The sequence below is a fragment of the Aquarana catesbeiana genome, linkage group LG03 (genome assembly GCF_042186555.1).
Source record: "Aquarana catesbeiana isolate 2022-GZ linkage group LG03, ASM4218655v1, whole genome shotgun sequence".
Lineage (NCBI taxonomy): Eukaryota > Metazoa > Chordata > Amphibia > Anura > Ranidae > Aquarana > Aquarana catesbeiana.
This window is the reverse complement of record NC_133326.1, coordinates 14,949,616-14,966,495: the sequence shown is the minus strand read 5'-3', so window position 1 is coordinate 14,966,495 and position 16,880 is coordinate 14,949,616. Positions and strand designations below refer to the sequence as shown.

Genomic DNA, 16,880 nt, shown 5'->3' with positions numbered 1-16,880 from the left:
AAAAATCCTCCGTTAATCTGATATGGAAACATTGAGGGGTGGCGTTTCCCCTTGAGGTGTAGCAGATGGCTCCTTTCAATGGCTCTATAGGTGGATGGAGGTTTACCGCACCCTTACAGAGTGAATGGGAGGCGAGCTTTTTTTTAAAATACAAGAAACCAACATCGCTTTTGTATGTGAAATCTGTTTTAATTAATGAAGGGAAAAGATTAATGAAAAGTGGAACACCTGCCAAAAAAACAATCTATTCTGCAGGATGAATATGGCCCATACTAATGCCAGCAGAGCCGAGGCCGATCGCAATGTTCTCCGACGGTCCGGGATTTGTGGGGCAGAACCCGTCTGACACCTAAAGGGGAACCCCGATCTGCCGGTCTCTTCACCCCCTTTATACCGGACAGACTGCTACATGTTTAGTGCTTTTTGCATTTTGCAGAATTGCACTACAGTCCATTTAACCACTTAAGGACCGAGCCTTTTTTTGAGATTTGTTGTTTACAAGTTAAAAAAAATTTTTTTTTTGCTAGAAAATTACTTAGAACCCCCCAAACATTATACATTTTTTTATAACACCCTAGAGAATAAAATGGCGGTCGCTGCAATACTTTCTGTCACACCGTATTTGCGCAGCGGTCTTACAAGCGCACTTTTTTTTTTTTAAAAATACACTTTTTTGAATTAAAAAAATAAGACAACAGTAAAGTTAGCCCAATTTTTTTTTTTAATATTGCGAAAGATATCGTTAGCGTCAGATTGCCTGCAACGCTATCACAGTCACACTATTACTTGCAACAGGTGTGTTTGGGGTCACAATTCTTTATATCGTGAAAGATAATGTTACGCCGAGTAAAATTGATACCCAACATGTCACGCTTCAAAATTGCGCCCGCTCGTGGAACGACAGTGGAGTGACAAACTTTTACCCTTAAAAAAACTCCATAGGCGACGTTTAAAAAAATTCTACAGGTTGAATGTTTTAAATTACAGAGGAGGTCTAGGGCTAGAATTATTGCTCTCGCTCTACCGATCGCGGCGATACCTCACGTGCGTGGTTTGAACACCGTTTTCATATGCAGGCGCTGCTCACGTATGTGTTCGCTTCTGAGCGCAAGCTCGGAGGGACGGGGCGAGTTTATAAAAAAAAAATTTTTTTTCTTATTTATTTTACCTTTTATGTTTTATTTTTACACTGTTTTTTAAAAAAAAAAAATTGTGTCACTTTTATTCCTCTTACAAGGAATGTAAACATCGCTTGTAATAGAAAAAGAACATGACAGGACCTCTTAAATATGAGATCTGGGGGTCAAAAAGACCTCAGATCTCATATTTACACTAATATGCCGATAGAAGTGATCTCGCGGCGAATCCGCCGCAGAGACCACTGTTATCGGAAATCGGACCGCCAGCCGAAGAAGAGGACACCAGGGTTACGGCAGCTAGCTGCTGCCATAACAACGACATTCCTCTTCAAACTTGGGACGTATATCGGCGTGCGGCGGTCCGGAAGTGGTTAACATGGTTTCCTATGGAACACGTTCTGTAGAGCAAATCTGCAAAATGCAAAAAAGCACTAAAAATGCCATAAATGGGAATCAGGACTAAGAGAAAAAAAGAGGGCGTGGTACTTTACCCGTATGGGATATCTGTCACTAATTGACCCCAATAAGTCATCCCAAAAATGGAACTTCCGCTTTAAGTGCTGGTGACCCCCTGACATGTCACATTTGGCATGTCATTTTTTTGGGGGGAGGGGAGCCCAGTTTTTAGAGGCACCCAGCTCCCACTTCCTCCCCTGGCTCCGCGGCGCCGGAAGGAAGCTCACCTCTCCCCCCTCCCTCCCTGCAATCTTCTGGGACACATCACAGGTCCCGGAGGATTGCCTGGCCATTCACAGCGTGCAGCGCGGCTCGCGAATGCGCAGTGCGTGCCCGTCTGTGCAGCCACAGCCGGGCGCCCAGACTTAGAATTCCGGCGCCGCGGAGAGGAGCAAGGGGGAGAGGAGAGGGGCTTCCTGCACCTACATCGCTGGACTGCGGGACAGGTGAATGTCCGATTATTAAAAGTCAGCGGCTACACTTTTTGTAGCCGATGACTTTTAAATGGGTGGAATTCCGCTTTAAAGCGATATTAACCCCTTCAATACCGGGCACTTTCACCCCCTTCCTGCCCAGGACAATTTTCAGCTTTCAGCGCTGTCACACTTTGAATGACAATTGCGCCGTCATACAACGCTGTACCCAAATGACATTTTTTATCATTTTTTTTGAGACTGATAGTGCTTTCTTTTGGTGATATATAATCACCACTGGGGGGGGGTTTAAACAAACGGAAAAATACAGAAAATTTTGAAAAACAAACAACTTTTTTAGTTTCTGTTATAAAATTTTGCAAAGAAGTAGTTTTTCTCTTTCACTGATGTGCGCTGATGAGGCGGCACTGATGGGTACTGATAGGTGGCACTAATGAGGAGGCACCGATATGTGGCACTAATAGGGAACTGATATGCGGCACTAATAGGGAATTGATATGCAGCACTGAAGGGCACTGATAGACGGCACTGATGGGCATTAATGAGGCGGCACTGATGGGTACTGATAGGTGGCACTAATGAGGAGGCACTGATATGCGGCACTAATAGGGAACTGATATGTGGCACTAATAGGGAACTGATATGCGACACTAATAAGCCACACTAATAGGCACTGATAGGTGCCACTGATGAGCACTGATAGGGAACTGATAGGCAGCATTGATAGGTGACACTGATGGGCACTAATGAGGAGGCACTGATGGGTACTGATAGGCGGCACCAATGAGGAGGCGCTGATATGAGGCACTAATAAGGAACTGATATGCGACACTAATAGGGAACTAATATGCGGCACTAACAGGCACTGATGGGTACTAATGAGGAGGCACTGATGGGTACTGATAGGCGGCACTAATGAGGAGGCACTGATATGCAGCACTAATAGGGAACTGATATGTGGCACTAATAGGCACTGATGGGCACTAATAGGCGCCACTGATATGTGGCACTGATGGGCACTGATAGGCAACTCTGATGACGCTGCACAGATGGACACTGATAGGCGACTCAATATGAGGCTGCACTGATGGGCACTGATAGGCAGCTCTGATGAGGAGGCACTGATAGGCAACACTAATGGGCACTGATAGGCGCCACTGTTACATGGCACTGATGGGCACCGATAGGCAACTTTGATGAGGAGTAAAAATTCAAAAAGTGTGGCGCTATAAACTCCGTGAGTAAGAAAAGAATAAAACACTCTTAAATATTAAGTGATTACAAAGCAAACAATTCAGTGTGAACCAGAAAGTGCTTACGTGAAAAAAATGTGACTAGTAGACAAAATAATAACACTTAAATACATTCACTAAATCCAATGATCAGTGAAAAAACATCACAAAATAGTATTAAATATAAAGTCCATATCATAATGAGTGAGAAAAAAAAATATATAAGCAAAAAATCTGTGATAATGGTGCATAAACGATGATGAACAGGTGTCTACTGAGCATGCAGAGGGGTTGTTTAGACCCAGCAGGTTTTATTCTTTTCTTACTCACGGAGTTTATAGCGCCACACTTTTTGAATTTTTACTGTTACTTTAATCCTGAGTCTACGGGTGTGTCGGCTGCTGTTTACTCCTTCTAGCGCAGCGCTGTACTTAACTTTTGTATACCAACTTTGATGAGGAGGCACTGATGGGCAGCACTATTGGGCACTGATGGGCAGCACTGATGGGCACTAATGGGCAGCATTGATGGGCATTGATTGGCACTGATGATCAGTGCTCTGATTGTCTGTGTACATGTCCTCTGTCAGGATTGCCGATTACCGGCTCTCCTCTCCTAATGCTGTGACAGCGCGTGAGCAAATGCCGATAACGGCAAGTCTGTGATCAGCTGTGATTGGCCCTTTAACACCATCTGTGATCAAAGCGTGCTGAATGCGCCCCCCCCGGGGGTAAGCAAGGGGCGTGGTTCCGGGAGGACGTTCCATGGGCGCCCTCCCGAAAAACAACAGAGCCGCACTGTAGCCATCTTTCAGCTATAGCGCGGGAAGGAAGAGGTTAAACCCGAAAGCAAGCATTTATCATATTGCAGCTTACCAACTCTTAGAGGTGATGCAGAGGTGAACCTTCAGGGCCCCCCTACCCTTCTGGGCCCCCCTACCCACTTATCCCAGGGCCCTTTTCTCCCATTGTGGGGCCCTTTGTTATGGCCCCCTTCACATGTTCTGCAGCAGGCCCCTTTCCTGCCATCTTGGGGGGCCCCACACGGTGGTGGAACACCGGGGCCCAGTCATAAGTGCAACCTTTGTGACCCTGGTAGTTCCACCGCTGGCGCCATTAACTTTTTATTTATTTTTAAAAAATTTTTTTTTAACCATTTTATTTATTTATTTTTCTTTTAAAATTGTATTTTTTATTATTTTTATTATTTTTTTTTTAGGAGTCCCGTTGGGGGGGGGGGGGGGGGGCTTTGGTGAGATATCAGGGGTCTAAACGGACCACCTTTGAGACAGAGAAAGGATTGAGGACAGAGTCCTCAATCTCCGTCTCTGTATCCTCAGCTGCACAGAATAAATGAACAGGAATAGCTCTGTCAGAGTTTCCTGTTCATTCACAAACCGAATCATAGTAAACACAGTTTACTATGTTTCAGTTATAAATGAACAGACTCAGTGATTGGTACAGATCACTGACTTGGTCCATTCAGAAAAGTAAGGGGCCAGTAAATGACACATTTACTGTCCACTTTCCCTGCTCTCCATCCTGACACATCCCTGCAGCAGCCGGGGGGAGGGGGGAAGCTAATACCCCTGCGGGGGATGGGAGGGGGGCAGGAGAATACACAGAGGCCTGGTTGCAGCAGGACCTCGGTAGGAGGGGCTGCGAGGGCAGCATAGCATATAGAGGAACCAATCTCCTCCATTTTCCTCCTGCAGCCGCTGAATGCCTGTGGGAGGGAGAGGAGGAGAAGCTGGCAGCTACAGGAGGAGAATGGAGGGGATTGGCACTTCTATATGCTGCCCCCAAAGCTCCTCCTATCCAGATGTACAGGGGAGCATTGGGTTGGGTTGCTATTACGACCCCTGTGACCCCTGTAGCTACGCCCCCTGATGGCTGCATCTGTTTTATTTTTTTAGACTTTTTCTTCAATTTTCATCAGGTGATCCAGCCAGCAAGTCTGTTTTTAAAAAGCGCAAGCTCTCCAGCAGAATGTATTAGTTTACATGGATGAGATAAAGCACTTAGAACTGGCTGGGGTGTATAAAATGATCAGCTTTGATCTATTCATTCAAAACCTTTATCCCAGAATTTGCTGCAACTGATTATAAAGTGTGAGCTTCAGTTTGCCTTTAATTTGTTAGTGTATTTAAATGTGCTAATACATTTAACCCCCCCCCCCCACAGCTTGGTCTGTTAAAGGAAGTTAAAAAAAAAAACAGACCTACAGTTAATAAAAAAGCCTAAAAAATCATTTAAAAAAATTAAAAAATGCTTCTTTTTGGATTTAATACTGCTTTAATTCACCTATGGCATCCGGCAATATATGAAATGTATGTGCTGTAGAAGGATTCAGCAAAGTGCCCTCCCCGTGTTCCCTATGTACATCATTATTCGGATGGATGAATACAATCGGGAAAAATATTCATCACCGGGGAATGTTATGCAACCAGAAAATGTTATACAAGCGAACCTGCAATTTGAGGTGTTTGTGGAACGTGTCGGTGGGAGCTTCGTGTGACTGACTCTTAGCCGTGACTCTGCAACAATAAAATATTATACTCCATAGAGCTGCAGTAATAAATAGAACAATCGGAGGGAATAAACAGAACGAATGCTCAGCGCACGTCGCTCTCCATGGTGCTGAAGTCAGAACGGCCTGAGTTCTTCACAGCTAATGACACATTTTCTCAGTAAAATCTCTTTCCAATAACAGCCCGACGGAGGATAATGGTGACTGCGTGTGATAAATGTCAGCCAATCATCTCTGTCATGTATAGACATATATCCAACCAAACATCAACCTTAAAATGCACAGGCATATTTTATGTTCTTTTTATTAATGTAATACATTATATATTGCATTTCATTTAATATTATTATTTATTGTATATTAATATTGTACATTATTTATTGTGTATTATTATTTATTGTATGTTATTTATTATTATTTATTGTATGTTATTTATTGTATGTTGTTTATCGTAATTATTTATTGTATGTTATTTACTGTTATTATTTATTGTATGTTATTTCTTGTTATTTGTTGTATATTATTTTTTATTATTAGTGTATGTTCTTTATTGTCATTATTTATTGCAAATTATTTAATACTATTATTTACCATAAACAAGACCAATTTCAGAAAATAATGGTGCCGCTGCACGATAAATGTCAGCCAATCACTGCTGTCATAGATTTATACCCAACTAAACATCATCCGTAAAAACGTACAGCTGTATTTTGTGTTTCTTTTTAACAACATAATTTATTGTATGTTATTTAATATTATTATTTATTGTATGTTACTTATTTTTATTATTTATTGTATATTGTTTGTTAGTTATTGTATGTTTTTATTATTGTATGTTATTTATTGTACATTATTTATTATTGCATGTTATGTATTATTATTTATTGTGCATTTTTTATTATTATTGTATGTTATTTATTGTTTTTTTATTTATTGTATATTATATATTATTAATATTGTATGTTATTTATTATCATTTATTGCATATTTATTAGTAGTATTTATTGTATGTTACTGGATTTATTATTATTGTATATGATATATTGTGCATTATATATTATTGTATGCTACTTGTTTTATTATTGTATATTATTTGTTATAATTATTATTAATATTGTATGTTATTTAATGTTATGATTTATTGCATATTTATTATTAGTATTTATTGTATGTTACTGGATTTATTATTATTTGTTGTATATGATTTATCGTGCATTATATAATATTATTGTATGTTATTTATTGTATATTATTTATTATTATTATTGTATTTTATTTACAGTTATTATTTATTGCATGTTTATTATTAGTGCTTATTTATGTTACTATATTTATTATTATTATTATTTATTTATTGTTATTATTTATTGCATATTTATTATTAGTATTTATTGTATGTTACTGTATTTATTATTATTTATTGTATATGATTTATTGTGCATTATATAATATTATTTTATGTTATTTATTGTATATTAATTATTATTATATGTTACTTATTGTTATTATTGATTGCATATCTATTATTAGTACTTATTGTATGTTACTGTATTTATTATTATTATTATTATTTTTATTGTTATTATTTATTGCATATTTATTATTATTAGTATTTCTTGTATTTTACTGTATTATTATTGTTATTTTATTATTGTTTATTGAATATGATTGTACTATATATTATTATTGTATGTTATTTATTGTTATTATTTAATGCATATTTATTAGTAGTACTTATTGTATGTTACTGTATTTATTAATATTATTATTATTATTATTATTTACTACAAACAAGACCAATTTCAGAAAATTAGAAATCATTTTACAAAAAAATGTTTGTCCAGCGTGTGAATATTTATGAGTCGTCGTTCAATGAGGAGAGGGAATACCGTCAATAAAGGTATAAACAGGTGTTTGCTAAAACACCATATACAGCCATACCATTCTGACCACTGACAGGTAAAATGAATAACATTCATTTTATACATGAGGGTTATAACCCCTGTTTTTTTTGTTTGTTTTTTTTTTTGTAATGCCATCTGTGTCCCATTGGGGAGATTTCCCTTCACTTCCTGCCCCATATCCAAAACAGGAAGTGAGAGGGAATCCCTCCAAAGTGGGGGAATCCCGGGGTGTCACCAGAACACGTGACCCCCATTGGAAGATTTCCCTTCTATTCCTGTTCTGGTGACAACCCAAAATGTGATATTTTCCTCCACTTTTGGACAAATCGAGAGGGTGAGTCTCCCTAACGGGGGGGGGGGGGGGGGGCACAGACAGCAATCAAATCCTGACAGGGGGGGGGGGATCTAAAAAAATAAATAAATAGATGCCTTTACTTATATTTTAAAATGAACACACAATGTCGGTGTAGACCCCCCCAGATTTCAGGGGGTTCCTGTAGCGAATGGCCGTACCTCTCCCAGTGGCTGCAGACATTGGGATCCTCTGGATTCAGCAAGACGGCCGTTCCGAGCACCAGACACAAAACCAACACCTCCACAGTCCATCCCAAGGCAGCGAAGAGCTTCATGGTGTCACCTGCCGAGATAAAACCAATTACAGGTGAGACAGAAATCACAGCCGAGAAATCATATAAAGCCTAAATCACACAGGTGTACATAAAGTGGTTGTAATCCTCAGACATGAAATATGAACAAAGCATTTCCCCTCTATAATGTGTACTTGTCTCAGTCCAGAGCACTAAGTGTAATTTCTGTCTGCTGCCTCCTTCCTCTGCTATCAGCAGGAATCACTTCTGACAAGTTTTCCTGACACCAAGAGAAAAAAAGGTGACAGGGGAGGGAACTCCAGCACACAGCCTGTGATTGACAGCCTCAGCTCTGTTCCTGTGTGCTGTGTGAAGGGAGGTGTGCATAGCTCCCAACTGTCCCTGATTTTGTACAATGTCCCTCTGTCCCTCATTCCTCCTCATTTTGGTCTGATCTATATAGATGTATATAAAATGCACTTTTTATCTATCAAAAAGTGTTTTCCAGAGCTAAACTTTTCATCTGATTTCTAAATTGTTGCATTTGTAAATTCCAAAAGCCAATATAAAGGAATAGTAGTGGTAAAAAAAAGCACTTGTAGGTTTAACCAATCTTGTTTTTTTGTACAATTCTCCTTTAAGGGGGCGTGGCAGGGGGGGTGTCCTATGCCTGCATACTTTTGCTGATAGGTGTCCCTCATTCACATCTCAAAAAGTTGGGAGGTATGGGTGTGTCACTTCCATCCAACCAGCTTGCAGCTCTCATCACTGAGCGTGATATCAGCTCCCCATCCCCTGCTTTCTGACAGCTCGGACAAGCTTTATAAATGCTGCACTTTGAACGGCTGTAGAGAAGAGAAGACTGCAAATAAACAAGTACAACTTATATAGGAGGATTTGCTTTATCTCTGTGTATCCTGGGAGGCCGCTCACTGCACTGGGTATATGGAAGGGTTTACAGCCACTTTAAGTGTACACCTGTGCAAGGGCCGGCCCCTGCGACCCCCCTGTACATATGCCCCTCCAATGGGGTTCTCTGATTGGATGAGGTGGAGATCCAATCAGAGAATGTCTTGTATGTATATACCCGTGCTAGATCTGTGCTTCCCACAAGGGGATGCACAGGTGTTCCCTGCATTCATGTCAATGGGGGCACAGCAGATGCACGCGGACAGTCACTGCCCCCCCCCCAAAATCACACAGACAGCGTGCATTCAGGGACCCCCCGCCCACAAGGATGTCGAATAGGGAGCATTGGTGTCCATGCAGCCGCTGCATCCCAACTGACAAGAATAGGACTGCCTGCGCGCCGATGTACGGAAAACACCTGCAAATCACTGTGCGGGCAAACACATACCTCGTACAGGTATACACAGACAAGGTATTCTCTGATTGGACGAGGTGGAGATTATGATATCACCACCCCCTCCTCTCCACCTCGTCCAATCAGAGGACAAAAAAAAAATACAAGGCACTCTGTGAATGGCAGCAATGCAAAGTGAGCGACCCCCAGTGGCCAGCAAGCAGTGGGGCAACTGCTCGGCACAGGATTACATTGAAAACTTTAGTAGCGCCGACTACTACAGTGATTGTCAGCTTCCCCCAGGTATGTGATATACAGCGCATCCGGAAAGTATTCACAGCGCTTCACTTTTTCCACATTTTGTTATGTTACAGCCTTATTCCAAAATGGATTAAATTCATTATTTTCCTCAAAATTCTACAAACAATCCCCCATAATGACAACGTGAAAGAAGTTTGTTTGAAATCTTTGCAAATTTATTAAAAATAAAAAAAAAATTTAAAAGAGAGATAATCGCACCCAACGATCTACTCCTGAAGAAGCGAGCAGTGACTTGCGAAACGCGTCGAGTTATAGATGCCAGTACGATTCAAACATTGTATACAATTACATATATGTTTTGAAGCAATTTGTTATTATGCTTAGAGCTCGGCTTTTATGTTTGTGCATTTATTCAGGTTTTAATAAACCAAGTTACCATGTTTTACTCTACTTTGTTGGCCCCCATGCTTGTTTATTCAAAGTCCCATGGGCTATTTTCCTTTTGTTGTGTTATTTTCTGAAAAAAGACACCCTAGAGAAAAAAAAAAATGTGGCAGATCCAATATTTTTTTTTTGGCCACACGATATTAGCGCAAAGGTAAAAAACACATTGAAATTAATTTTAGGGGGGGCACAGAAATGCAATCAATTACCTAATTTTTTTTTGCTAAAATATAAAAGAGGAGGTTGCACCAAGTAAATAGATACCCAATATGCCAAACCTGCACGTGCCCGTGAAATTCCGACAGTTCCCTATATTTTCTGTAGGCGATGCTTTAAAAGCCCCTATAGGTCATTGGTTTAGTGTTATGAAGGATGTCTGGTGCTAGAAATATTGCTCTAATTTTTGGCGTGCACAGCCATATGTAGACATGTGCACTGCTGAAAAATTTCTTAAATTCATACGTTCGAAAATTCGTAAATTCGAAAACTCGTAAATTCGAAAATCCGTAAATTCTTTAATTCAAAAATTTTTTAAAAATTCAGAAATTCGAAAATCCAAAAAAAAAGAAAGAAAATCCAAAAATTCAAAAGAACGAAAATCCGAAAAATTCTAAACAATAACTAATAATAACCAAATTTTTAATTTTAGGTATTGGAACCTCCTTTCAAAATTTGGCTGTTAGTCAACGTAACAAATTTAGTCCAAAGTTACAGATTATCCGAAATAACTAGGGATGAGCCCGATGTTCGACTCGATTTTTGGGTGTTAGCCGAACAGCCAACAATTTGCGCTGTTCGTGGCAAATTCAAAAGCTGCCGGAACCCCGTTAAAGTCTATGGGACACAAACATGAAAAATCAAGAGTGCTCATTTTAAAGGCTTATATGCAATTTATTGTCATAAAAAGGGGTTTGGGGACCCGGGTCCTGCCCCAGGGGACATGTATCAATGCAAATTTTTTTTTTTCAAATGGCCGTTTTTTTGGGAGCAGTGATTTTTTTTAATGGTTAAAGTGAAACAATAAAAATGAAATATTCCTTTAATTATCGTGCCTGGGGGGGGTGTCTATAGTATGCCTGTAAAGTGGCGCATTTTGCCCGTGTTTAGAATAGTCCCTGCACAAAATGACATTTCTAAAGGAAAAAAAGTCATTTAAAACTGATCGCGGCTATAATGAATTGTTGGGTCCCGGCAATACAGATAAAACTCATTGAAAAAAAAAGAGCATGGGATCCCCCCAGTCCATACCAGGCCCTTTGGGTGTGGTATAATTATTAAGGGGAACCCTAAACCAAATTTTTTTAAAAAAATTGCATGGGGGTCCCCCCTAAAATCCATACCAGGCCCTTCGGGTCTGATTTGGAAATTAAGGGGAACCCTGCGCCAAATAAAAAAAAAATGGCATAGGGGTCCTCCCCCAAATCCATACCAGACCTGAATGGTATGGATTTTAAGGGAAACCCTGCGCCAAAATTTTTTAAAAAATGGGGTAGGGGCCCCCCCAGAATCCATACCAGACCCTTATCTGAGCACGCAACCTGGCAGGCCGCAGGAAAAGAGGGGGGCACGAGAGAATGCCCCCCCTCCTAAACCGTACCAGGCCACATGCCCTCAACATGGGGAGGGTGCTTTGGGGTAGCCCCCCAAAGCACCTTGTCCCCATGTTGATTGGGACAAGGGCATCATCCCCACAACCCTTACCCGGTGGTTGTGAGGGTCTGTAGGTGGCTTATTGGAATCTGGAAGCCCCCTTTAACAAGGGGACCCCTAGATCCCGGCCTCCCCCCCCCGTATGAAATGGTAATGGGGTACAACTGTACCCCTACCATTTCACAAAAAATGTCCATTCATCTTCCTCTATCACGCCACCGATGGCCCGAAAAAGAAAAAAAAAAGCCGCGACCGATCCGCCTCCATGGGAGGCTCCCGCCGTGTGAGACTTCTTCGCTGTGACAGTTCTGATATAACTGAGGGCGGGGCCACCCGATGACATAACCGGGTAACCCCGCCCCCTCTGATGCCACAGGGACTTCCTCATGGCTTACCCGTGGCGTCAGAGGGAGGCGGGGTCACCCAGCGGCCCCTGTTTATTCATAAACTGATGCAGAGTTTACTCTGCTCACATCAAAAGACACAGGGGCGATCACTCACTGTGTCCAATTAAGAAAAGGAAGGGGCCGGTAAATGACATATTTACCGGCCCCTTCCTCCGCTCTGCATCCTGACACATCGCCCCCAGCAGCTGGTGGAAGAGGAGAGGAGGGAAGCCGGCTGCAGGAGGTGGAGGAGGAAAAGGACATGGGACCAGAGGAGCGGCTGGAGGACACGGAAGAGGAGGACACAGGGAACAGCCAAGGATGATCAGCGTGGCGGACGTCGCGCAGCCATTACTTTGACCGGCTCAGGCTGTCACTAAAACCAGCCCACTGAACCATCGGCCCACGGGGAAACTTGCAGTAGTCCCGATGGCCAGTACATGCCTGGGAGTGAGCAAGAGAGGGTGGCTACATTCCTGCATACATTGAGGCCATGGAGAACGAACGTAGCCACCCTCTACCAGGAAGTTAGATTTAGAGGAGGTAAAAGGGACTTTTTTTTTTTTAACTAAGAATGTACACTCGAATAAAGTTTTTTTTTTAGAAGTTGAGTGTCACTTTAAGACCTGCAATTAACCATTTCATAGCCGAGATGCCCCCAGCAGGAGCCAGCGCAGCGGTCACAGATACACAAATTCGCTACAACATTAAAATCAATGGTTGTTACTCTGAAAGGTTCTATTTATCGGCAGACGCTAACAACTCATTTTATCAGAAGCCGGTGGCGCTCCTCCCCCTCCCGCCATTTACATACACGCCATTTGCTGCGATTGCTATTTATGTGAAATGCACTTAACCCCGCATCGACCGGGTTATGGACGGCCACGCCGTGGTTCGCGTGTTTACTGTCGCTGCGGCACAATTACTTTTCTAATGCTTCTATTGGAAATCAAATACCAGGAAACTTGGACCGTGACCGTCCTCCAGTCCCGGGTTCCAGAAACTTCTCGGGTCGTTTATGTCTTTGACCTTATTCCGCTAATCGGGGAGGGGTGTATACTTCTATATACTTCTACTGCTATTGTGTCAATGCCAAGCATCAAGGGGCTTTCTTTCGTAAAGCAGGTCGGAGTCGCTCTACGTTTGGCGCTCTGCATCCCCATTTATTTGCCCCAAAAAAAAGGTATTCTTATCACATGAGTGATGTCTCCAGGGGCCACTTTGGACGCTCAGGGGAGTCTTTACCATGGTCTGCTGGCTGTGAATGGCCCTTTCAGTGTGTGTAATCAGGACGGCGAGTACATCAGACATGGATCCATTGTCAGGGAATATCTTCAGAGTTTAATGGATTACGTCCCGTTGGGGCTCCGGGGAATTTTATATACAACTGAGAGTTTCCATAGAAAATGCGGAGAGTACAGGACGCATTAACCCCTTATACAGAAAATAATAATAAAAAATATCTATATCTATATCGAGATATATATCTATATCGAGATATATATCTATATCGAGATATATATCTATATCTGTATCGAGATATATATCTATATCTCTATATAGATATATATATCTCTATCTATCTATCTATCTATCTATCTATCTATCTATCTATCTATCTATCTATCTATCTATCTATCTATCTATCTATCTATCTCTATCTATATATAGATGTATATATATATATATACATACAGCATGCGATCAAATAAAATTAACACATAACAGATACATTAACCCCCTGGAAAGGATTTAGCCCTCTAAGGGCACTGCGTAGGATGGACTTGGCCAAAAAAACCCAAAAATGACAGTTTTTAAAAAATATCTAAATTTTTATAAACAATTGTATTATATTCGACTTTTGTTATTAACGGCTTCAGCCCCGGAAGATTTCACCCCCTTCCTGACCAGAGCACTTTTTGCGATTCGGCACTGCGTCGCTTTAACTGACAATTGCGCGGTCGTGCGGCATTGCACCCAAACAAAATTGACGTTGTTTTTCTCCCACAAATAGAGCTCTCTTTTGATGGTATTTGATCACCTCTGCGTTTTTTTATTTTTTGCGCTATAATCAAAAAAAAAAGAGCGACAATTTTGAAAAAAAAAAAACAATATTTTTTACTTTTTGCTATAATAAATATTAAAAAAAAAAAATGTCTTCATCAGTTTAGGCCGATATGTATTCTTCTACATATTTTTGGTAAAAAAAAAAAAAAAAATGCGTATATTGATTGGGTTGCGCAAAATTTATAGCTTCTACATTATATGGGGGTTGATTTATGGCATTTTTATTATTCATTTTTTTTAACTAGTAATGGCGGTGATCAGCAATTTTTAGAGGGACTTCGACATTGCGGTGGAACAGATCGGACACTTTTGACACTTTTTTTGGGACCAGTGACATTTATAGAGCGATCGGAGCTAAAAATAGCCACTGATTACTGTATAAATGTCACTGGCAGGGAAGGGGTTAACAATTTTGAAAAAAAAAAAAAAATAATATTTTTTACTTTTTGCTATAATAAATATTAAAAAAAAAATGTCTTCCTCAGTTTAGGTCGATATGTATTCTTCTACTTATTTTTGGTAAAAAAAAAAAAAAAAAAAACGCAATAAGCGTATATTGATTGGGTTGCGCAAAAGTTATAGCGTCTACCAAATAGGGGATTGTTTTATGGCATTTTTATTATTTTTTTTTTTAACTAGTAATGGCGGCGATCAGCGATTTTTTTAGTGGGACTTCGACATTGCGGCGGACAGATCGGACACTTTTGACACTTTTTTTTGGGACAAGTGACATTTATACAGTGATCGGAGCTCAAAAATAGCCACTGATTACTGTATAAATGTCACTGGCAGGGAAGGGGTTAACACTAGGGGGGCGATCAAGGGGTTAAATGTGTTGCCTAGGGAGCTGTTTCTAACTGTGGGGGGGAGGGGACTGACTGGAGGAGTAGAGAGATCGCTGTTACTGATCACAAGGAACAGCAGATCTCTCTCCTCCCCCGACAGAACTGTTTGTTTACATTGACAGATCCCCGTTCTGGCTCTCTGTGGAGCGTTCGCGGGTGGCCGGCGGACATCGGGGGGCCGCCAGCCACGTGCATCAGCTCCGCCGTCGCATGGCGGGCCTGCTATTGATCTTAAAGCAACCGCCGTACACCTACGGCGATTCGCGCAGCTGTGCCAACCTGCTGCAGTATAATGACGGCGGCTGGTCGGCAAGCGGTTAACAAATATACAGTTCAGCTGGTTTCCCACTGATGCATTTTTTTGCTGCATTTTTACAAAAAACGAAGCAAAAATGCAGTCCCTTTAGCTGTACCGCTTTGATGCTGGGAGATAGGCACCCAGAAAACGTGGCAAAACGCAGCAAAAACACATATGCGTTTTTACAGCGTTTTTTGCGTTGGAGCAGCGTGAAAGCAGCCCTCCTCCAGAAAGAGAATTAACCTCTTCATGACCCCTTTAAAACAAATGCTAACGCCTGAACACAGTTTTGCAACTTTGACGTGATAGTAAAACTGTACATATCATCGCAACTACTTATTGGGAGCTCAACCTGGAGCCCTCCAGTTGTTTTGCGGAACTACAAGTCCCATCAGTCCTCTGCCTTTGGGAGTCATGCTTGTAACTCTCAGCCTTGCAATGCCTTGTGGGACTTGTAGGAGATGGAGGGCCACAGGTTGAGCACCCTGGATATTTACGCCGTGTTTTTTTTTTTTTTTGTTTTAAGGGCAAATTGGTCTTTTATTTAGTGATAAATGGCAACAGGTACCTCCAGGAAAACTGGCACAAAATAGTAAAAAAAAAAAAAAAAATGTAATTAGCTGTACATTTCTTGCTATTTCTATAACCTTCCACCAAAGACCAATTCATAAAAAAATTCTCCGGCTCCTGACGATCGCAGCGATACCACATATGTGTATGTTAGTTGTTGTTTGTACCTGTATCACAACCCAGAAACAATAGTGCCCAGTTTGCTTTTTTTTTTATCCTACCTAAAACACACTGAAACTAAAACTGATACTATAAAATTAAAAAAAAAAAAAAAATAGTGTAAAAAAAAAAAAAAAAAAATACTGACCCTGACCTTGACCCAAACACTAACCTTGGCACTGACCTAGATCAAACCTGGGTGTAGGATTTTTTTTGTTTTATTTTTTATTATTATTATTTATTTTATTTTTTTACACACACTTTTTTTTTTTTTTTTAAGGAGAGAGAGAGACATACGATGTATCTTTCTCCTCCATTCACAGAGCGAGAGAAAAAAAAAAAAAAAAAACAGCGGTGGGCTTGAAAAAGCCAGTCAGCTTAACCACTGTAGTTTCTTCCCCAGCCAGACAGTGACACCAGGGCCTAAAAATGACAATATACATAGAAAGGAGAGATCAGCAAACATACATTTGGTGATCTCCCTCCCCTCTTACCCGGCGACATCCGCATTGGCACGCAAAAACTCTGGAGGCATGAGAGCGGTGGACAGGATGGCTCCTTTTCTTCCTGCAGCCTCCTATGGATCCACCCTTGCATGCAAAGTTGTGTATCCCTA

General features: G+C 41.0%; 1 protein-coding gene across 5 annotated transcripts in view; it reads right to left on the bottom strand.

Moving 5' to 3' along the window:
- Positions 1 to 16,880, bottom strand: part of MEGF11 (multiple EGF like domains 11) — an 838,162-nt gene that overhangs the window by 683,958 nt on the left and 137,324 nt on the right. For all 5 annotated transcript variants that reach the window (XM_073618306.1, XM_073618307.1, XM_073618309.1 and 2 more), the window contains exon 2: positions 8,208 to 8,331. In XM_073618306.1, coding sequence (XP_073474407.1) covers positions 8,208 to 8,323 — 116 coding nt within the window. In that variant the 5' untranslated portion in view covers positions 8,324 to 8,331. The remainder of the gene's footprint in view (positions 1 to 8,207; positions 8,332 to 16,880) is intronic.